At 41.7% G+C, this 24,685-nt stretch overlaps 1 protein-coding gene across 1 annotated transcript in view; it reads left to right on the top strand.

The window, feature by feature from the left end:
- Positions 1-23,404, top strand: part of cdc42se2 (CDC42 small effector 2) — a 51,885-nt gene extending 28,481 nt beyond the window's left edge. The window contains exons 2-4 of the mRNA XM_084159835.1: positions 2,965-3,066; positions 22,339-22,460; positions 22,722-23,404. Of these exons, the coding sequence (XP_084015961.1) occupies positions 2,965-3,066; positions 22,339-22,440 (204 nt within the window). The 3' untranslated portion in view covers positions 22,441-22,460; positions 22,722-23,404. The remainder of the gene's footprint in view (positions 1-2,964; positions 3,067-22,338; positions 22,461-22,721) is intronic.
- Positions 23,405-24,685: the final 1,281 nt, after the last annotated feature.

Genomic DNA, 24,685 nt, shown 5'->3' with positions numbered 1-24,685 from the left:
TCCCTGTAGTAAAACACTGTGGCGCAGTGTGACAAGGCTTCCCTGTAGTAAAACACTGTGGCGCAGTGTGACAAGGCTTCCCTGTAGTAAAACACTGTGGCGCAGTGTGACAAGGCTTCCCTGTAGTAAAACACTGTGGCGCAGTGTGACAAGGCTTCCCTGTAGTAAAACACTGTGGCGCAGTGTGACAAGGCTTCCCTGTAGTAAAACACTGTAGCGCAGTGTGACAAGGCTTCCCTGTAGTAAAACACTGTGGCGCAGCGTGACAAGGCTTCCCTGTAGTAAAACACTGTGGCGCAGTGTGACAAGGCTTCCCTGTAGTAAAACACTGTGGCGCAGCGTGACAAGGCTTCCCTGTAGTAAAACACTGTGGCGCAGCGTGACAAGGCTTCCCTGTAGTAAAACACTGTGGCGCAGTGTGACAAGGCTTCCCTGTAGTAAAACACTGTGGCGCAGCGTGACAAGGCTTCCCTGTAGTAAAACACTGTGGCGCAGCGTGACAAGGCTTCCCTGTAGTAAAACACTGTGGCGCAGTGTGACAAGGCTTCCCTGTAGTAAAACACTGTGGCGCAGTGTGACAAGGCTTCCCTGTAGTAAAACACTGTGGCGCAGTGTGACAAGGCTTCCCTGTAGTAAAACACTGTAGCGCAGTGTGACAAGGCTTCCCTGTAGTAAAACACTGTAGCGCAGTGTGACAAGGCTTCCCTGTAGTAAAACACTGTAGCGCAGTGTGACAAGGCTTCCCTGTAGTAAAACACTGTAGCGCAGTGTGACAAGGCTTCCCTGTCATAAAACACTGTAGCGCAGTGTGACAAGGCTTCCCTGTAGTAAAACACTGTAGCGCAGTGTGACAAGGCTTCCCTGTAGTAAAACACTGTAGCGCAGTGTGACAAGGCTTCCCTGTAGTAAAACACTGTAGCGCAGTGTGACAAGGCTTCCCTGTAGTAAAACACTGTAGCGCAGTGTGACAAGGCTTCCCTGTAGTAAAACACTGTGGCGCAGTGTGACAAGGCTTCCCTGTAGTAAAACACTGTAGCGCAGTGTGACAAGGCTTCCCTGTAGTAAGACACTGTAGCGCAGTGTGACAAGGCTTCCCTGTAGTAAAACACTGTAGCGCAGTGTGACAAGGCTTCCCTGTAGTAAAACACTGTAGCGCAGTGTGACAAGGCTTCCCTGTCATAAAACACTGTAGCGCAGTGTGACAAGGCTTCCCTGTAGTAAAACACTGTAGCGCAGTGTGACAAGGCTTCCCTGTAGTAAAACACTGTAGCGCAGTGTGACAAGGCTTCCCTGTCGTAAAACACTGTAGCGCAGTGTGACAAGGCTTCCCTGTAGTAAAACACTGTAGCGCAGTGTGACAAGGCTTCCCTGTAGTAAAACACTGTGGCGCAGTGTGACAAGGCTTCCCTGTAGTAAAACACTGTAGCGCAGTGTGACAAGGCTTCCCTGTAGTAAAACACTGTGGCGCAGTGTGACAAGGCTTCCCTGTAGTAAAACACTGTGGCGCAGTGTGACAAGGCTTCCCTGTAGTAAAACACTGTGGCGCAGTGTGACAAGGCTTCCCTGTAGTAAAACACTGTGGCGCAGTGTGACAAGGCTTCCCTGTAGTAAAACACTGTAGCGCAGTGTGACAAGGCTTCCCTGTAGTAAAACACTGTGGCGCAGTGTGACAAGGCTTCCCTGTAGTAAAACAATGTAGCGCAGTGTGACAAGGCTTCCCTGTAGTAAAACACTGTAGCGCAGTGTGACAAGGCTTCCCTGTAGTAAAACACTGTGGCGCAGTGTAACGTGGCCTTGACCTGCCAGTCACCCCTAGACCAGTACTCCAGCTCGCTTGGTGTGATTTGCATGTGAAGGAGCAATCACATCTGCAGACCTAGGACAACTGCAGCACTGCTGTATCCCACGAAAGTGATCTGGCCGTCTATTGTAAATCCTTCCTTAATTGGAGATGGGGCTAAGGGTGAGACCCGGTGTTTCGAGGCTTACCGCACTCTGGGGAAAGTGTGATTGGAACGTTGTTTACATGGTCTTTCACAAGAAATGTTTGTCCGAATTTTATTCACCGCTATAGTGGAATCAGTCAGTGACGGTCGCTTTTTAAGATGGTCCTGTGATGTGTGTCGTGGAAGAGTGTGTGAAATGTTACCATGGCGTTTGGCTCTGTGACCAGTGACGTGTGTAGACTGAGGAAATGGCAGACCTCACAGCCGCCTCGGTTATCAGAAAGCAGTTGTCATGGCAACTGGACGTGTGGCGTTCAAGTAATTACCGATTTTAGTTACTGATTCTTTACAGCAGTATGACAATAAAGGCAGGGAAATAGCTTTGCTGGAACTATTGATATTTATACAATAGTGTTACAATGTGTAGTAATTGGCATCACGGCATGGGTTACAATCAACTATGGAACAAGTCGGAACACCACGAGCAAAGCCATCTAATCACACAGCGCTAACGTTGCTATCCACTGACAGAATAGGCCTGTACATGCTGTGATGCCTGCTAGCTGACTCGCTCTGACAATTCATTAGAAGCACAGTTCATTTGTCCTTCGCTAAAGAGTCAAGTTTATTTTGGTTGTCAGAGTGGAAAAAAATGTATGTTTACATTAAATACATCAGAGGCCCCAGCACCGAGAGAGAGGTCAAATTCCTTCCTTTACTGAGAGAGGAAGGATTCACTCACAGGCTAGTATTCCATACAGCTCAGTCTTGTGTACATAGCGATTCGATTCTATTACTGGTATTCATTGTATGCATCGGCAGTCAAGATGAAGGTGAAACGTTTATCTGTTGCTTGCTTGACTGATGCGCAAACCCCTTGGAAGCTGAACGTAGGAAATTGATTTAACGTTAAACGTAAAAGGTGAAACTGAAACTCTTTTGTCAGAGGATAGAATAGAATAAAAACAAAGGGAACTTGGGTTCAAAAGGTCAACGTATCCTTTTCTTCTCCTTGCAGAAGCGGCGGAGGCGCATCGACAGGAGTATGATCGGGGAGCCCACTAATTTTGTCCACACATCCCACGTGGGATCAGGAGACATCTTCAGTGGCATGAACTCGGTAAGAGGAAGCAATGTAAGCAGCGCAGAGGAAGCAATGCATAATGGGAATGTGATGGGATGTCAATCATTAGCCACCAAGATGGGCAAAGTATAGACCTATACATTATGATTTAAAGACTATACATTATTACATTTGCATTTACATTTTAGTCATTTAGCAGACGCTCTTATCCAGAGCGACTTACAGTTAGTGAAAAAATTTTTTGTATATATATATTTTTTTATACTGGCCCCCCGTGGGAATCGAACCCACAACCCTGGCGTTGCAAACGCCATGCTCTACCAACTGAGCTACATCCCTGCCGGCCATTCCCTCCCCTACCCTGGACGACGCTGGGCCAATTGTGCGCCGCCCATGAGTCTCCCGGTCGCGGCCGGCTGCGACAGAGCCTGGATTCGAACCAGGATCTCTAGTGATGCAGTGCCTTAGACCACTGCGCCACTCAGGAGTATTATGATTTTAAAGACTATACATTATGATTTTAAAGACTATACATTATGATTTAAAGACTATACATTATGATTTTAAAGACTATACATTATGATTTAAAGACTATACATTATGATTTTAAAGATTAAACTATTATGACCCATCTATGGAAAGATGAGACTCTCACGAACACGATGGTGTTCTCCGTTGTGCTGTACGGCCCCCACAAGCCTCTTGGGACTCGTCTGAAGTCGGTACAACCGATCTGCCAACTTCTGTCTGTAGCGTCCGAAAAGTTTGGGCTACACACTAACATGACCCGTCTGTGGAAAGGTGAGACTGTCGAACACATACATGTTGGTTGTTTTGCTCTAGGACGCCCACAGGCCTCACAAGAATCGTCTGAAGGTCCCCCGGTACCAGATGAAAAAATTTATGGAAGTACAGTGCATTCGGAAAGTATTCAGACCCCTTGACTTTTCCCACATTTTGTTACGTTACAGCCTTATTCTAAAATGGGTTAAATAGTTTTTTTCCCCTTATCAATCTACACACACTCTTACCGAGTGTAGATTGGTCCTCTGTAGCTCAGCTGGTAGAGCACGGCACTTGTAACGCCAAGGTAGTGGGTTCGATCCCCGGGACCACCCATACACAAAAAAATGTATGCACGCATGACTGTAAGTCGCTTTGGATAAAAGCGTCTGCTAAATGGCATATTATATTATACACACAATACCCCATAATGACAAAGCAAAAACAGGTTTTTAGAAATGTTTGCAAATTTATAAAAAAAGAAAAAACATACCATTTACTTAAGTATTCAGACCCTTTTCACAGTATTTTTTGAAGCACCTTTGGCAGTGATTACAGCATCGAGTCTTCTTGGGTATGACGCTACAAGCTTAGCACACCTGTATTTGGGGAGTTTCTCCCATTCTTCTCTGCAGATCCTCTCAAGCTCTGTCAGGTTGGATGGGAAGCGTCGCTGCACAGCTATTTTCCGGTCTCTCCAGAGATGTTCGATCAGGTTCAAGTCCGGGCTCTGGCTGGGCCACTCAAGGACATTCCGAGACCAAAAATAAGGGGTTATATACATGTAAAAAAAAAAATATCTCTGATATAGGACAGACACTTCAGAACAAACAGATTTTTTGGGGGACTATCTGTTGTTCCATGTAGTGAATCTGTGGGCTAATAGCAGTAAGGCCAAAAATAATTGTTTTTATACTTCAAGGGGTCTTAAAATTCCAAATGAAATAGCTAAATGGTCCTTGGTATGACCTTCATAAAACAATTCCATATAGCTTAGTAGAACCCCCCCCCCCCCCACAGGGCTTCGACTGTTATGGGTTAAAGACTATACATTATGATATAAAGACTATACATTATGATTTAAAGACTATACATTATGATTTAAAGACTATACATTATGATATAAAGACTATACATTATTATTTAAAGACTATACATTATGATATAAAGACTATACATTATGAATTAAAGACTATACATTATGATTTAAAGACATTATGATTTAAAGACTGTACATTATGATTTAAAGACTATACATTATGATTTAAAGACTGTACATTATGATAAAAAACTATACATTATGATAAAAAACTATACATTATGATTTAAAGACTATACATTATGATATAAAGACTATACATTATGATATAAAGACTATACATTATGATATAAAGACTATACATTATGATTTAAAGACTATACATTATGATTTACAGACTATACATTATGATATAAAGACTATACATTATGATTTAAAGACTATACATTATGATTTAAAGACTATACATTATGATTTAAAGACTATACATTATGATTTAAATACATTATGATTTACAGACTATACATTATGATTTAAAGACTATACATTATGATATAAAGACTATACATTATGATATAAAGACTATACATTATGATTTAAAGACTATACATTATGATATATGATATCTCCCGAGTGGCGCAGTGGTCTAAGGCACTGCATCGCAGTGCTAGCTGTGCCACTAGAGATCCTGGTTCGAATCCAGGCTCTGTCGTAGCCGGCCGCGACCGGGAGACCCATGGGGCGGCGCACAATTGGCCCAGCGTCGTCCAGGGTAGGGGAGGGAATGGCCGGCAGGGGATGTAGCTCAGTTGGTAGAGCATGGCGTTTGCAACGCCAGGGTTGTGGTTTCGATAAAATAATGTATGTGCTAACTGTAAGTCGCTCTGGATAAGAGCGTCTGCTAAATGACGTAAATGTAATATAAAGACTATACATTATGATTTAAAGACTATACATTATGATATAAAGACTATACATTATGATTTAAAGACTATACATTATGATTTAAAGACTGTACATTATGATAAAAAACTATACATTATGATATAAAGACTATACATTATGATTTAAAGACTATACATTAGGATATAAAGACTATACATTATGATATAAAGACTATACATTATTATTTAAAGACTATACATTATGATATAAAGACTTTACATTACGATTTAAAGACTTTACATTATGATTTAAAGACTATACATTATGATTTAAAGACTATACATTATGATTTAAAGACTATACATTATGATATAAAGACTATACATTATGATATAAAGACTATACATTATGATTTAAAGACTATACATTATGATTTAAAGACTGTACATTATGATAAAAAACTATACATTATGATAAAAAACTATACATTATGATTTAAAGACTATACATTATGATATAAAGACTATACATTATGATATAAAGACTATACATTATTGTATAAAGACTATACAGTATGATATAAAGACTATACATTATGATTTAAAGACTATATATTATGATTTAAAGACTGTACATTATGATAAAAAACTATACATTATGATATAAAGACTATACATTATGATTTAAAGACTATACATTATGATATAAAGACTATACATTATGATATAAAGACTATACATTATGATATAAAGACTATACATTATGATTTAAAGACTATACATTATGATGTAAAGACTGTACATTATGATAAAAAACTATACATTATGATAAAAAAACTATACATTATGATTTAAAGACTATACATTATGATATAAAGACTATACATTATGATATAAAGACTATACATTATGGTATAAAGACTATACATTATGATATAAAGACTATACATTATGATATAAAGACTATACATTATGATTTAAAGACTATACATTATGATTTAAAGACTATACATTATGATTTAAAGACTATACATTATGATATAAAGACTATACATTATGATTTAAAGACTATACATTATGATTTACAGACTATACATTATGATTTAAAGACTATACATTATGATATAAAGACTATACATTATGATATAAAGACTATACATTATGATTTAAAGACTATACATTATGATATATGATATCTCCCGAGTGGCGCAGTGGTCTAAGGCACTGCATCGCAGTGCTAGCTGTGCCACTAGAGATCCTGGTTCGAATCCAGGCTCTGTCGTAGCCGGCCGCGACCGGGAGACCCATGGGGCGGCGCACAATTGGCCCAGCGTCGTCCAGGGTAGGGGAGGGAATGGCCGGCAGGGGATGTAGCTCAGTTGGTAGAGCATGGCGTTTGCAACGCCAGGGTTGTGGGTTCGATAAAATAATGTATGTGCTAACTGTAAGTCGCTCTGGATAAGAGCGTCTGCTAAATGACGTAAATGTAATATAAAGACTATACATTATGATATAAAGACTATACATTATGATTTAAAGACTGTACATTATGATTTAAAGACTGTACATTATGATTTAAAGACTATACATTATGATATAAAGACTATACATTATGATATAAAGACTATACATTATTATTTAAAGACTATACATTATGATATAAAGACTTTACATTATGATTTAAAGACTATACATTATGATTTAAATACTATACATTATGATTTAAAGACTATACATTATGATTTAAAGACTATACATTATGATTTAAAGACTATACATTATGATATAAAGACTATATACATTATGATTTAAAGACTATACATTATGATTTAAAGACTGTACATTATGATAAAAAACTATACATTATGATATAAAGACTATACATTATGATTTAAAGACTATACATTATGATTTAAAGACTATACATTATGATATAAAGACTATACATTATGATTTAAAGACTATACATTATGATTTAAAGACTGTACATTATGATAAACTATACATTATGATATAAAGACTATACATTATGATTTAAAGACTATACATTATGATATAAAGACTATACATTATTATTTAAAGACTATACATTATGATATAAAGACTATACATTATGATTTAAAGACTATACATTATTATTTAAAGACTATACATTATTATTTAAAGACTATACATTATGATTTAAAGACTATTCCCAATGAGAAAATAAGACCTACAGTAGAGAGCAGGGCTGTTGGGGTTGGCAGTATCGCCATACTCCTTAGTATAGTGGCAAGGAAACAAATCACGAAGCAGATTTAACTTCTTTAGGAAAACAGCCCTGATGTTGGAAAGAAACATAATTATGTTGTCATCCAGAGATATTTTCCAAGCTATTGCACACAATATTTGACATACAGCAGGTTTTTAAAAGGACCAAAGAGTTTGGTCTGCTTCGGGTTTTAAAAAAATATTGCGATACTGGTATGGTCCCGGCCTTAGTAGAGAATGTGCCTGTGTTAGACATATCGGCGCAGCTTCTAGTTTCAGGATGTGACTTTAAATTGCAAGACTTATATAAATCAATGACCTGTGAGAGAATTCAGAATAGATAGTTTTTTTTTTAAGGGAGATCAAATTCAGGAAGATTACGCGTCAAGTCAGACCTTTTGCATGTAGACGAAGGTTCTTTGATCGGACCCTCAAGGTTTATCAACTATGCATTATTGATCGTGACACGGCATGGGACTGTGCCAATGGTATTTTATAGGACCTTGGCTGCCATATCCTAGAGGCCGTCGATACTGGTGACCTTTGGAGCTGAGCTGAACGCAGGCTATTAGCCCAGGCACCATAGAGATATACACTACATGACCAAAAGTATGTGGACACCTGCTTGACGAACATCTCATTCCAAAATCATGTGTACTAATTTGGAGTTGGTCCCCCCTTTGCTGCTATAACAGCCTCCACTCTTCTGGGAAGGCTTTCCACTAGATGTTGGAACATTGCTGCGGGGACTTGCTTCCATTCAGCCACGAGCGTTAGTGAGGTCGAGCACTGATGTTGAGCGATTAGGCCTGGCTCGCAGTCGGCGTTCCAATTCATCCCAAAGGTGTTCGATGAGGTTGAGGTCAGGGCTCTGTGCAGGCCAGTCGAGTTCTTCCACACCAATCTCGACAAACCATTTCTGTATGGACCTCGCTTTGTGCACGGGGGCATTGTCATGCTGAAACAGGAAATGGCATTCCCCAAACTGTTGCCACAAAGTTGGAAGCACAGAATCGTCTCGAATGTCATTGTATGCTGTAGCGTTAAGATTTCCCTTCACTGGAACTAAGGGGCCTGAACCATGAAAAACAGTCCCAGATCATTATTCCTCCTCCACCAAATTTTACAGTTGGCACTATGCATTCGGGCAGGTAGCGTTCTCCTGACATCCGCCAAACCCAGATTGGTCTGTCGGACTGCAAGATGGCGATGCATGATTCATCACTCTAGAGAACACATTTCCACTGCTCCATTGTCCAATGGCGGCAAGCTTTACACCAGTCCAGCCAACGCTTGGCGTTGCGCATGGTGATTTTAGGCTTGTGTGCGGCTGCTCGGCCATGGAAACCCATTTCATGAAGCTCCGACGAACAGTTCTTGTGCTGACCTTGCTTCCAGAGGCAGTTCGGAACTCTGTAGTAAGTGTTGCAACCAAGGACAGACAATTTTTACGCACTACACGCTTCAACACTTGGCGGTCCCGCTGTGTGAGCTTGTATGGCCTACCACTTCGCGGCTGAGCCGTTGTTGCTCCTAGACATTTCCACTTCACAAAAACAGCACTTACAATTGACCGGGGAAGCTCTAGCAGGGCATAAATTTGACGAACTGACTTGTTGGAAAGGTTTCATCCTATGACGGTGCTACGTTGAAAGTCACTGAGCTCTTCAGTAAGGCCATTCTGCTGCCAATGTTTGTCTATGGAGATTGCGTGGCTGTGTGCTCGATTTTATACACCTGTCAGCAACAGGTGTGGCTGAAATGGTCAAATCCACTAATTTATATATATATATATATATATATATATATATATATATATTGCTCAAAAAAATAAAGGGAATACTTAAACAACACAATGTAACTCCAAGTCAATCACACTTCTGTGAAATCAAACTGTCCACTTAGGAAGCAACACTGATTGACAATAAATGTCACATGCTGTTGTGCAAATGGAATAGACAATAGGTGGAAATTATAGGCAATTAGCAAGACACCCCCAATAAAGGACTGGTTTTGCAGGTGGTGACCACAGACCACTTCTCAGTTCCTATGCTTCCTGGCTGATGTTTTGGTCACTTTTGAATGCTGGCGGTGCTTTCACTCTAGTGGTAGCATGAGACGGAGTCTACAACCCACACAAGTGGCTCAGGTAGTGCAGCTCATCCAGGATGGCACATCAATGCGAGCTGTGGCAAGAAGGTTTGCTGTGTCTGTCAGCGTAGTGTCCAGAGCATGGAGGCGCTACCAGGAGACAGGCCAGTACATCAGGAGACGTGGAGGAGGCCGTAGGAGGGCAACAACCCAGCAGCAGGACCGCTACCTCCGCCTTTGTGCAAGGAGGAGCAGGAGGAGCACTGCCAGAGCCCTGCAAAATGACCTCCAGCAGGCCACAAATGTGCATGTGTCTGCTCAAACGGTCAGAAACAGACTCCATGAGGGTGGTATGAGGGCCCGACGTCCACAGGTGGGGGTTGTGCTTACAGCCCAACACCGTGCAGGACGTTTGGCATTTGCCAGAGAACACCAAGATTGGCAAATTCGCCACTGGCGCCCTGTGCTCTTCACAGATGAAAGCAGGTTCACACTGAGCACATGTGACAGATGTGACAGAGTCTGGAGACGCCGTGGAGAACGTTCTGCTGCCTGCAACATCCTCCAGCATGACCGGTTTGGCGGTGGGTCAGTCATGGTGTGGGGTGGCATTTCTTTGGGGGGCCGCACAGCCCTCCATGTGCTCGCCAGAGGTAGCCTGACTACCATTAGGTACCGAGATGAGATCCTCAGACCCCTTGTGAGACCATATGCTGTTGCGGTTGGCCCTGGGTTCCTCCTAATGCAAGACAATGCTAGAGCTCATGTGGCTGAAGTGTGTCAGCAGTTCCTGCAAGAGGAAGGCATTGACGCAATGGACTGGCCCGCCCATTCCCCAGACCTGAATCCAATTGAGCACATCTGGGACATCATGTCTCGCTCCATCCACCACAGACTGTCCAGGAGTTGGCGGATGCTTTAGTCCAGGTCTGGGAGGAGATCCCTCAGGAGACCATCCGCCACCTCATCAGGAGCATGCCCAGGCGTTGTAGGGAGGTCATACAGGCACGTGGAGGCCACACACACTACTGAGCCTCATTTTGACTTGTTTTAAGGACATTACATCAAAGTTGGATCAGCCTGTAGTGTGGTTTCCACTTTAATTTTGAGGGTGACTCCAAATCCAGACCTCCATGGGTTGATAAATTTGATTTCCATTGATAATTTTTGTGTGATTTTGTTGTCAGCACATTCAACTATGTAAAGAAAAAAGTATTTAATAAGATTATTTCATTCATTCAGATCTAGGATGTGTTGTTTAAGTGTTCCCTTTATTTTTTAGCAGAGTGTATATATATATATATATATTCATTCAGATGGAGCTTGACCCAGACAAATGATTTATCCCTTTCTTTCATTATTCCTACATGAAACTTTAATTCAATGTCTTTTGAATGAACCTGGATTATTTTTACGTTCCAAGATGGAAGTACTAATATCAGACCTACAGCGGGGTCCTTGACTTCCTGTCAGAACTACAGCGGGGTCCTTGACTTCCTGTCAGAACTACAGCGGGGTCCTTGACTTCCTGTCAGAACTACAGCGGGGTCCTTGACTTCCTATCAGATAAAGATGAGCAATAATGACTGTATAAAATAAATAATTCAAGTACTGAGCTATATTGTATGCTGCCAAAGAATTGGGAAATGATATTATTTTACACTAATACTAGTGCTCAGATAAAGAGATTTTCTTTACAAGTAATACTATTTCTTTCTCAAAAAGGTAGGGGCCAAAATTGACACCCCTAAAGATTCTTATAAATAAAGTAGTCAAAAGTTTAGTTTTTGATCCCAATTAATACATCAAGCTTGTGACTTTACAAACTTTTTAGATGTGTTTTTAGTTTGTTTTGGTTGTTTCAGATTATCTTGTGCCTAATAGAAATGAATGGTAAATAATGCATTGTGTCATTTTGGTGTCACTTTTATTGTAAATAAGAATAGAATATCTTTCTAAACACTTCTACATTAATGTGGATGCTACCATGATTACGGATAATCCTGAATGAATTGTGAATAATGATGAGTGAGAAAGTTAGACACACAAATATCATAACCCCAAGACATGCTAACCTCTCACCATTACCAATAACAGGGGAGGTTAGCATGTCTTGTGGGTATGAATCCAAAGTGTGCACAGTTCCTTAGTAATTTCATTTCACCTTTGACTCAAAGAAGTCTTCAACTATAAGGTGTTTTTTTCAGCTCTCCTAGCTGTGCTGTTGAGGAACTAGAGCAAGAACACTGGTAGTTGATTTGTTTGGAACACAACCCTGCATCCCCGCCATCACACAATTACTGTTGTTTACGCAATCCAAAAATGGCCCATTTTATAAATCGCAGTCTGGGTCAGGTGTGCATCATTTGAAAGCTTGTTCTATTGCCAACATGACTAGCTAAGTTCTAAAATACGATCTTACAGTGTTAGGCTTTCACAAGGCAATTCAGAGAAACTGATCATAATTTTGTTGCGCATAGAAAGAAGTCACACGTGCATTCAGGTGTGGGTTCCGAGGCGAATTTTCTTCACAATAGACAAACAGGCTCATTCTGTTCAGAACAACCCAGGGTATGAAGCCATGTCATCTTGTAACTGTACATTAAACATAGTGATCATAAACGCTGACACTGAATATGACATGAGGTTTATGATATGGAAATTTGAAGTGCACATTTGGACTCACGGGAGAAAGGTTAACTTCTTTAACCTTTGATGGGAGAAAGAGACGAGAAAGTAGTCAAGACGACTAGCTTGATTAAGTCTCCATGTATGTCTCAGTAGGTAAGGGTTTTTTAGTCTCCAAATATCCACTATTTCTAATGTCCATAATATTTGTGATCTCCTTAAGGGCACGGTGATGATAGTTTGTAGAGTGATTTCCTTTACGGTCCATTAAAGGTATTTAACACTTAACAATTTTAATTTGTGCGTACAGCGCAGGCCTGCGCTCGCAGGACCGCGCTCGCAGGACCTGTCCTCCGCTCGCTCGACTCAAGTGTTTGCTCGCACAACTCAAGTGTTTGCTCGCACAATGATGTTTCATCTCGCTCCCGTTCTAACCCTATTGACGCAATACCCACATTCATCTGCTAAATGATGTAAATGTTAACACTGTGTTATAGTCTCCCACCATAATGATTTGAACATTTGTTGCCTGTAAATTCAATAGATTGGTATAACTATTTTCAAACAAAGTGTGCATCATCCTGATTTGGACGATTAAATGAGCCAAATCTGTTTTTCGTCCCCTTTCATATTCAAAAGGGTCCTCCTTCCTTGTGGATGATTCCTGACTGTTTGCACATTCGGATTGACATTTTTGTTAATTAATTATCACACCTTTTGAGTTTATTTTTCCATGACAGAAAATTATTTCACCGCCCCATTCCTTTTTCCACGTTTCATGTAAAGGTGTAGAGTGAGTTTCCTGTAAACAGTATACAGTACCAGTCAAAAGTTTGGACACACCTACTCATTCAAGGGTTTCTCTTTATTTTTACTATTTTCTACATTGCAGAATAATAGTGAAGACATAAAAACTATGAAATAACACATATGGAATCACGTAGTAACCAAAAAAGGGTTAAATCAAAATAGTTTTTAGATTCTTCAAAGTAGCCACCCTTTGCCTTGATGACCGAATTTGAAAATGATCAAATTTACGCGCGTAAATGCAGTCTGCTCGCTCAAAGTCACACTCGCAAACTCTCAAGTTTAATTTGTGCGTACAGCGCAGGCCTCCGCTCGCAGGACCTGTCCTCCGCTCGCAGGACCTGTCCTCCGCTCGCTCGACTCAAGTGTTTAACTCGCACAATGATGTTTCATCTCACTCCCGTTCTAACCCTATTGACGCAATACCCACATTCATCTATTACCTTAATTTGCCCAAATAAGTGAGAAATACATTCTCTTTTTTGATACCAGGCTGGGCTGTCCAGGTGGTGACTTAAAATAAAATAAAATCGGCCTGTTCTTGCAATGTCAAACATTAAAGAAAAAAGTAGTTCTGATTTGACTGAAAACAGCTTTAAAAATACAGTGGGGTCCAAAATGATTGACACCATTGATAATGATGAGCAATAATGACTGTATAAAATAAATAATTCAAAAACTGAGCTATGCTAAAACAAATGGGTAAATTTATATTGTTTTATACGAATACAATTGCTCAGAGAAAGCAATTTTGTTTAGCCCTTTACATTCGTAACCTTATATGGGTTGAAAATGGCAGATTTGGGCACTGATAGGTGCCTAAGTTGGAACGCAGCGGCTGTACATTAACATGCTATAAATTACGTCAGAGCTCAGGCGTTGCACTTCACAGCGCTGGATGGGTTTTGACTGACAGCAGGTCTGAACCTGAGCCTTGCATGGCGACAAGAAGTTGCCCCAATCCCTCCCGCTAATTGGGCGACTTCAGCAAATGTTTTGTTGTCTTAGTGAGGGAAATGCTTTAAATTAAAATGACTATGCATTTAGAAAAATTAGACGTTGAGGATTATAATAAATACCGCTTTGATGTCATACAAGCAAGCCAAACACCCGTGAGTCCAAATGTGCACTTCACATTTCCATATCATAAAACTCATGTCATATTCAGTGTCAGCGTTTATGATCACTATGTTTAATGTACAGTTACAAGATGACATGGCTTCATACCCTGGGTAAAAAAATACACCAAATTCTTCCTGAATCTTCAACACAGGAAAGCTACCAAAAATAATTAGAAAAAACGTGTTACTAAAGGCGGAGTCATCCATGATTCTCCGAATGATATTTTAGATATTCACGATGGCGCCGACAAACATGGCAGCTCTGCTTCTAGCTCCTAAGCAACTTTGCAGTATTATGTTTTTTGTGTGTTATTTCTTACATTATTAGCCCAGAACGTTTTTTGTGTTATTACATACTGCCGGAAAAAACTTTTGGATATCATCGCGGCGGTAACTCACAAGCATCACGACCAGGAATACGACTTTCCTGAATTGGATCCTTTGTTCGTACCCCACAGGGCAATTTAACTTATCCCAGAGGCTGCTTCAAGACACCGCCAGCGGAGAAGAGGTATTCGGCATGGACTTCTAGTCTGACTCAGGAGCCATGCACACCATCCACCGCTTGCGAGTATATTACTCGCTAATGTTCAGTCTCTGGACAATAAAGTAGACGAGCTCAGGGCGAGGATCTCCTTCCAGAGAGACATCAGGGACTGTAACATACTCTGTTTCACGGAATCATGGCTCTCTCCGTACATCGCGCAGACAGGAATAAAGAACTATCCGGGAAGAAGAAAGGCGGTGGTGTATATTTCATGATTAACTACTCATGGTGTGATTGTGGTAACGTACAGAAACTCGAGTCCTTTTGTTCACCCGCCCTAGAATACCTTACAATCAAATGCCGACCGTATTACCGCCCAAGAGAATTCTCTTCGGTTATAGTCACAGCCGTGTATATTCCCCCTCAAGCCAATACCACGACATCCCTCAAGGAACTACACTGAGCTTTGTGCAAACTGGAAACCACATATCCTGTTTATTGTAGCTGGGGATTTTAACAAATTTTAGCAAATTTGAGGAAAACGCTACCGAAGTTCTATCAACACATTGACTGTAGTACTCGCGCTGCCAAAACGCTTGACCGCTGTTACTCCCCCTTCCAGGATGCCTACAAGGCCCTCCCCCGCTGGTCTGACCAATCGGAATCCATGCTTCAAGATTGTTGTGATCACGCGGACTGGGATATGTTCCGGGTAGCCTCTGAGAATAACATTGACGTATACATGGACACGGTGACTGAGTTTATCAGGAAGTGTATAGGGGATGTTGTTCCCACTGTGACTATTAAAAACCTACCCTAACCAGAAACCGTGGATAGATGGCAGCATTCGCGCAAAACTGAAAGTGCAAACCACCGCTTTTAACCATGGCAAGGTGACTGGGAATATGGTTGAAAACTAACAGTGTAGTTATTCCCTCCGTACGGCAATCAAACAGAGACAAAGTGGAGTCGCAATTCAACGGCTCACACACAAAACGTATGTGGCAGGGTCTACAGACAATCACGGATTACAAAGGGAAAACCAGCCACGTTGCGGACACCGACGTCTTGCTCCCGGACACCCTAAACACCTTCTTCGCCCGCTTTGAGTATAACACAGTGCCACCGACGCGGGCAGCTCCCAAGGACTGTGGCTCTCGTTCTCCGTGGCCGACGTGAGTAAGACATTTAAGCATGTTAACCCTCGCAAGGCTGCTGGCCCAGACGGCATCCCTAGCCGCGTCCTCAGAGCAGGCGCAGACCAGCTGGCTGGAGTGTTTATGGACATTCAATCTCTCCCTATCCCAGTCTGCTGTCCCCACTTGCTTCAAGATGTCCACCATTGTTCCTGTACCCAAGAAAGCAAAGGTGACTGAACTAAATGACTATCGCCCTGTATCACTCACTTCTGTCATCATGAAGTGCTTTGAGAGGCTAGTTAAGAATCATATCACCTCTACCTTACCTGACACCCTAGACCCACTTTAATTTGCATACCGCCCCAATAGATCCACAGACGATGCTATTGCCATTGAACTGCACACTGCTCTATCCCATCTGGATAAGGAATACCTATGTAAGAATGCTGTTCATTGACTATAGCTCAGCCTTCAACACCATAGTACCCTCCAAGCTCATCATTAAGCTCGGGGCCCTGCGTCTGAACCCCGCCCTGTGCAACTGGGTCCTGGACTTCCTGACGGGCCGCCCCCAGGTGGTGAAGGTAGGAAACAACACCTCCACTTCGCTGATCCTCAACACGGGGGCCCCACAAGGGTGCGTGCTCAGCCCCCTCCTGTACTCCCTGTTCACCCATGACTGCGTGGCCACGCACGCCTCCAACAAATGCACAAAAAGATCAATACGAAGGCCAAATTACAGAGGAATAACTTTTTGAGGCTCTTAAATCTTTACAGTCTGGAAAAACCCCAGGGCTGGATGGCATACCGGTAGAGGGATATCAAGCCTTTTTTGATTTACTCAAAGCTCCATTATTAGCTTGTTTTAACTACTCCTATAGAAATGGTAGTCTGTCAGGTGCTCAGCAGGAAGGTCTGATTTCACTATTATTTAAACAAGACCCAGATGGCAAATATAAAGACCCAGTCCATCTAAAAATACTGGAGGCCTCTTACACTTCAATGTTGTGATGCAAAAATTATAGCGAAATGCATAGCACTCAGAATTAAAAAGGTTTTACAAGGTATTGTTCATCCTGATCAGACAGGTTTTTTACGTGGACGATACATTGGAGATGATATACGACAACTACTAGAAATAATAGAACAAAATGAAACGTCTTTGAAGCCAGGCCTGGTATTCATAGCGGATTTTGAAAAGGCCTTTGATAAAGTAAGACAGGATTTTATATACAGTTGAAGTCGGAAGTTTACATACATTTAGGTTGGAGTCATTAAAACTAGTTTTTCAACCACTCCACAAATTTCTTGTTAACAAACTATAGTTTTGGCAAGTCGGTTAGGACATCTACTTTGTGCATGACAAACATTGTTTTTCCTGCAATTGTTTATAGATTATTTCACTTATAATTCATTGTATCACGGTTCCAGTGGGTCAGAAGTTTACATACACTAAGTTGACTGTGCCTTTAAACAGCTTGGAAAATTCCAGAAAATGACGTCATGGCTTTAGAAGCGTCTGATAGGCTAATTGACATCATTTGAGTCAATTGGAGGTGTACCTGTGGATGTATTTCAAGGACTACTTTCAAACTCAGTGCCTCTTTGCTTGACATCATGGGAACATCAAAAGAAATCAGCCAAGACCTCACAAAAAAAATGGTAGACCTCCACAAGTCTGGTTCATCCTTGGGAGCAATTTCCAAATGCCTGAAGGTACCACGTTCATCTGTACAAACAATAGTACGCAAGTATAAACACCATGGGACCACGCAGCCGTCACACTGCTTAGGAAGGAGACGCGTTCTGTCTCCTAGAGATGAACGTACTTTGGTGCGAAAAGTGCAAATCAATCCCAGAACAACAGCAAAGGACCTTGTGAAGATGCTGGAGGAAACAGGTAAAAAAAGTATCTATATCCACAGTAAAACGAGTCCTATATCGACATAACCTGAAAGGCCGCTCAGCAAGGAAGAAGCCACTGCTCCAAAACCGCCATAAAAAAGCCAGACTACGGTTTGCAACTGCACATGAGGACAAAGATCGTACTTTTTGGAGAAATGTACTCTGGTCTGATGAAACAAAAATAGAACTGTTTGGCCATAATGACCATCGTTATGTTTGGAGGAAAAATGGGTTTGCTTGCAAGCCGAAGAACACCATCCCAACTGTTAAGCACGGGGGTGGCAGCATCATGCTGTGGGGGTGCTTTGCTGCAGGAGTGACTGGTGCACTTCACAAAATAGATGGCATCATGAGGAAGGAAAATGATGTGGATATATTGAATCAACATCTCAAGACATCAGTCAGGAAGTTAAAGCTTGGTCGCAAATGGGTCTTCCAAATGGACAATGACCCCAAGCATACTTCCAAAGTTGTTGCAAAATGGCTTAAGGACAACAAAGTCAAGGTATTGGAGTAGCACAAAAGCCCTGACCTCAATCCTATAGAAAATAAACAAACCTGACTCAGTTACACCAGCTCTGTCAGGAGGAATGGGCCAAAATTCACCCAACTTATTGTGGGAAGCTTGTGGAAGGATACCCAAAACGATTGACCCAAGTTAAACAATTTAAAGACAATGCTACCAAATACTAATTGAGTGTATGTAAACTTCTGACCCACTGGGAATGTGATGAAAGAAATAAAAGCTGAAATAAATCATTCTCTCTACTATTATTCTGATATTTCACATTCTTAAAATAAAGTGGTGATCCTAACTGACCTAAGACAGGGAATTTTTACTAGGATTAAATGTCAGGAATTGTGAAAAATGTGTTTAAATGTATTTGGCTAAGGTGTATGTAAACTTCCGACTTCAACTGTATAAATACCTGTATTTCTTCCATTTCGGTGAGTCTCTTAATCAATGGGTAAAAGAAATGTATAGCAACCCCAGGTGTAAAATAGTCAATAGTGGCTACTTCTCAGAGTTTTGAACTCTCAAGAGGAGTTAAACAAGCGTGTCCGCTGTCACCATATTTATGGCCATCGAAATGCTAGCTATTCAATTCGGGTCAAATGACAACATTTAGAAGATTACATATCCAAGGCTTAAAACCAAAGGTATCCATGACTCAAGTTTTATATTAAGTCCACAAGCTAAATCCCTGCAATGTCTCATTGAAGATCTAGTTACGTTCTTTGGCCTCCCTGGACTAAAACCTAATTATGATAAGTGTACCATGTTACGTATTGGATCTTTTTTTAAAGACAACTTTTACATGACCCTGCAGTTTAGCTATAAAACGGTCTGACTGTGAAGTAGATATCCTTGGTATTCATATCACAGAATATACAAATGAGCTCTCCACAATGAATTTCAATAGAAAACTAGTAAAAAATAGACAAGATCCTGCAACCATGGAGAGGTAAATATCTGTCTATTTATGGAAATATTACAACTCCTTAGTCATCTGTTTACTCACTTACTTATGGCGCTTTCACTCCTGATGATTCGTTTTTCAAATCATATGAGCAAAAAATATGTAGCTTTATCTGGGATGCTAAACCAGACGATCTATATAATGAATATCAACTGGGTGGGCTGAGATGATTAAATATGAAAGCACTTAAACCTGTCTCTAAAAGCTTCACTTATACAAAAGTTTTACTCGAAACCAAAATGGTTCTCAAGTAGATTACTAAGAAAAGCTCATCCCTTGTTTAATAATGGATTTTTTTTGCCTTTGTGCACGTTGCCGTTTCTCATTTTCGATTAATTGAAAATTAAACCTTGTTCAAAGTAGCTCTCTTTTTCAAACAAGCATCGCAGAGCAGGTTACAATTTCAATTTCATCCCCCAGAAAAGATCAAACAATTATTATTATTGAACTCAAATGTGCTGGTTGATAAAAGACCTGTATTTATGGAAAATATGTTTGAGAAGTGTATTCTGTTTTTATATTATATTGTACATTGGAATGGTAGTTATGTCTTTCATGGAGCTATCAGAATTGTATGGGAAGGTCTTCTCATTCCAAGATGACAACCAATTGATTACAGCATTACCGCAAAAATGGAGGAGGCTGGTGGCAGCGGGAGGAGGTAGGGAACTGGTCTGTCTGTCCAATATAAAGGATCAAGGGAGGAGGTAGGGAACTGGTCTGTCTGCCCAATATAAAGGATCAAAACTGGCGGAGGAATAAACATAGCATAAATAGGAAAGTATACCAGTTTCATTTGAGGACCAGGATGTTGACAGCTGTGCCATACAGATTGCAAAATAGCTGGGAAGAGATTTTTTGATGTACCGATTCCATGACACAGGGTGTATGAGTTGATATATAAAACAACGCAATATTCATGACTTTGTGCTTTTCAGCTAACATTATTGTACAGAATTCTTGCCACCAACAATATTTGGGGCATACAACCATCGCACCTCTGCAGATTTTTTTGCGAGGATACAGAATCAATAGGCCATTTGTTCTGGTAGCCTGTTTCTGGTCTCAGGTTCAGGAATGGCTGAAAAAGCATAACATTCATCTAAAATTGACCCTAAAAATAGCAAACCCAGATTTGTCCGTCAGACTACCAGATGGTGAAGCGTCATTCATCACTCCCGAGAACGTGTTTCCACTGCTCCAGAGTCCAATGGCGGCGAGCTTTACACCAGTCCAGACACTTGGCATTGCGCATGGTGATCTTAGGCTTGTGTGCAGCTGCTCGGCCATCAAATCTCATGAGGCTCTCGACGAACAGTTATTGTGCTGACGTTGCTTCCGGAGTCAGTTTGATACTCTGTAGTGAGTGTTGCAACCGTGGACAGACGATTTTTACGCGCTACGCACTTCGGCGCTCGGCGGTCCCGTTCTCTTCTGTGAGCTTGTGTGGCCTACCACTTCGCGGCTGAGCCGTTGTTGCTCCTAGACGTTTCCACTTCACAATAACAGCACTTACAGTTTACCGGGGCAGCTCTAGCAGAGCATACATTTGACGAACTGACTTGTTGGAAAGGTGGCTTCCTATGACGGCGTGACATTGAAAGTCATGGAGCTCTTCAGTAAGGCCGTTCTACTGCCAATGTTTGTCTATGGAGATTGCATGGCTGTGTGCTCAATATTTTACACCTGTCAGCAACAGGTGTGGCTGAAATAGCCGAATCCACTAATTTGAAGGGGTGTCCACATACCTTTTGTGTATATATAGTGTATAATGCACGTAGAAATCCGAAGAGGGTTGCCAGCAGAGATAGGTGGGATGGGTTGAGGGTTGGGATGGAGAGATAGGTGGGATGGGTTGAGGGAAACTGAGGGTTGGGATGGAGAGATAGGTGGGATGGGCTGAGGGTTGGGATGGAGAGATAGGTGGGATGGGCTGAGGGTTGCCAGCAGAGATAGGTGGGATGGGTTGAGGGAAACTGAGGGTTGGGATGTGGGAGTGGAGTTGCTGGGCGGGGGGTAGAATGATGGTCAAAGATAAAAGTCAAAAAATAAAGTAAAAATAAACAAAACAAAACAAAAAATACATTTAACTGACACTAAAAAGGAACGTTGTTACATCCAATGCCTTTTTTGCCTGAGGCTGATGCCACACAAGCGCTTGTACGCACACGGACACATACACACATGTAAATAGTGCCACACATACACACAAACTGCCGATTGGGAGCTTGGGCCGGTGGCTGAGAGGTCGCTGGTTGGGGTCCCCGATTCGACTGGGTGGGGGATCTGTTCTTGTGCCCTTTGACGTGGCGCTTGACCCTGTTTGCTCCTGTGGGTCGCACAGTTGGTAGAGCATGGCGCTTGCAACGGCAGGGTTGTGGGTTCGATTCCCACAGGGGGCCAGAAAGAAAAAATAAATAATAATCTGCACTCACTTAACTGTAAGTCGCTCTGGATAAGAGCGTCTGCTAAATGACTAAAATGTAAAATGTAATGACTGAATGTAATGTAAATGTTAGGGTTAATAGATTAATGTGGGTATTGCTTCCATAGGGTTAGCAGGTTAATAGGTGAATGTGGGTATTGCTTCCATAGGGTTAGCAGGTTAATAGGTGAATGTGGGTATTGCTTCAATATGGTTAGCAGTTGTCCATCATCTTGTCTTTAACATATACTGTTTATTTCCTCCACAGGTGAACTCCATTCAGAACCAAATGCAGTCAAAGGGTGGATACGGTGAAGAGGACATGCCTTTGAATGTGCAGCTGCAACTGGTGGACACAAAAGCAGGATAACATGGAGGGGCTGCTTCACGGTAAGGAGCTCAAGACTGTAACATTGACTCTGCTTTGAATACCTGAAGGGGATCAATGAATAACATGTCTTATTTAGAAGAAAATTGTAATATTTGGCCTAAATGAACGTAGATGTTTGTAGTGTACTCTGGTAATATGCCATGTATGAGAGATGTGTTGTATTTTTAGGAATATGTCTCGAAAGACAGTCATTTAACTTATCTGAAGACTGTTTGGTTTCAGACAGTTGTTTAACCTTGCCTGTTTTGTCTTTCCTCTAGGTTCCTTCATGTGGATGTTTTTCAGTGAACGCTTCCCTCATCCTCCCTCCCCCATATTGGACTAGGGGATAATGTTCGCCTCCTTCCGCTCAGTCTGTCCTCCCCTGCTCCCACTGAGCCCTCTATCAACCCCCTCTTCTCCGCCCCACCCCTCAACTCTCCTCGCGCCACAAACACATGGACACTTTTTGTCACTCCATTGGAATGAGGCTGCTCCGCCTCTGCCTGTCCGTCTGTCCATCCGCCCGTCTCCCACGGAGGACGACAGTCAAAGGACGACAGTCAAAGGACAGCAGCGCTTCAGTTTTAGTGTACCTCACCCTCCCAACTTAAGCCGGACGCAAAAAAAGCATGCTCCTCATCTCTGCAAGGTCAAAGTGTAAAACGCTTCTTCTCTTCCGTGATTATTTGTTGCTGTGAGCATTTTTTTGGGGTGCGGTGGGGGTTGTCAATTCAGTGTTTAAAGGTCTGGAACCTACAAGTACAAAATGTATTATTTTTTTTATTTTTTGTTATTAACATATTTTTTTTTAGATATATATATACTTGTCTGATTTGGCGGTCAGAATGGTGGCTGACCACGTTTGTGAAAAGTGGCTTGCTACGGCCCTTTGGTGCCAAAATGTCTGTAGCGTGTATGGAATGATGATACTTTTTCTGCTGACAAGAAGTAACGTTTATTTCTTTGGACTGGCTCAAGTGAATTCCACTCCAATAGGAAATGTGATTGTTACTTCGCTGTTGTTTACATCGTTCCAGTTCTCATTCCTTGTCTTTATTTGGTTGATACTTGTTCAATAGAACAGTAACTGATGTTGAAATGGCATGAACTGGCATTTCACTCGACATTCTGCTGTAAGTGTTTTGGTAAACTTGATTTGAATAAGTCTGAGTATATGCTATATGAGTATATGCTGTGCAGTAAAATGTAAAGACCTTTAGCTATGTGGTACAGCGCTAGCTACTGGTGGTACAGCGCTAGCTACTGGTGGTACAGCGCTAGCTACTGGTGGTACAGCGCTAGCTACTGGTGGTACAGCGCTAGCTACTGGTGGTTAAGGACTAGGTACTGGTGGTTAAGGACTAGCTACTGGTGGTTAAGGACTAGCTACTGGTGGTACAGCGCTAGCTACTGGTGGTTAAGGACTAGCTACTGGTGGTTAAGGACTAGCTACTGGTGGTACAGCGCTAGCTACTGGTGGTTAAGGACTAGCTACTGGTGGTTAAGGACTAGCTACTGGTGGTAAAAGACTAGTTACTGGTGGTACAGCGCTAGCTACTGGTGGTTAAGGACTAGCTACTGGTGGTTAAGGACTAGCTACTGGTGGTAAAAGACTAGCTACTGGTGGTACAGCGCTAGCTACTGGTGGTTAAGGACTAGCTACTGGTGGTTAAGGACTAGCTACTGGTGGTTAAGGACTAGGTACTGGTGGTTAAGGACTAGGTACTGGTGGTTAAGGACTAGCTACTGGTGGTTAAGGACTAGCTACTGGTGGTTAAGGACTAGCTACTGGTGGTTAAGGACTAGCTACTGGTGGTTAAGGACTAGGTACTGGTGGTTAAGGACTAGGTACTGGTGGTTAAGGACTAGGTACTGGTGGTTAAGGACTAGGTACTGGTGGTTAAGGACTAGCTACTGGTGGTTAAGGACTAGCTACTTGGGGTTAAGGACTAGCTACTGGTGGTTAAGGACTAGGTACTTGGGGTTAAGGACTAGCTACTGGTGGTTAAGGACTAGGTACTGGTGGTTAAGGACTAGGTACTGGTGGTTAAGGACTAGGTACTGGTGGTTAAGGACTAGGTACTGGTGGTTAAGGACTAGGTACTGGTGGTTAAGGACTAGCTACTGGTGGTTAAGGACTAGGTACTGGTGGTTAAGGACTAGGTACTGGTGGTTAAGGACTAGGTACTGGTGGTTAAGGACTAGCTACTGGTGGTTAAGGACTAGGTACTGGTGGTTAAGG

Source organism: Coregonus lavaretus (assembly GCF_964263955.1).
Source record: "Coregonus lavaretus genome assembly, chromosome: 4".
Lineage (NCBI taxonomy): Eukaryota > Metazoa > Chordata > Actinopteri > Salmoniformes > Salmonidae > Coregonus > Coregonus lavaretus.
The sequence above is the reverse complement of the archived record's forward strand: the minus strand, read 5'-3'. Positions and strand labels throughout refer to the sequence as shown.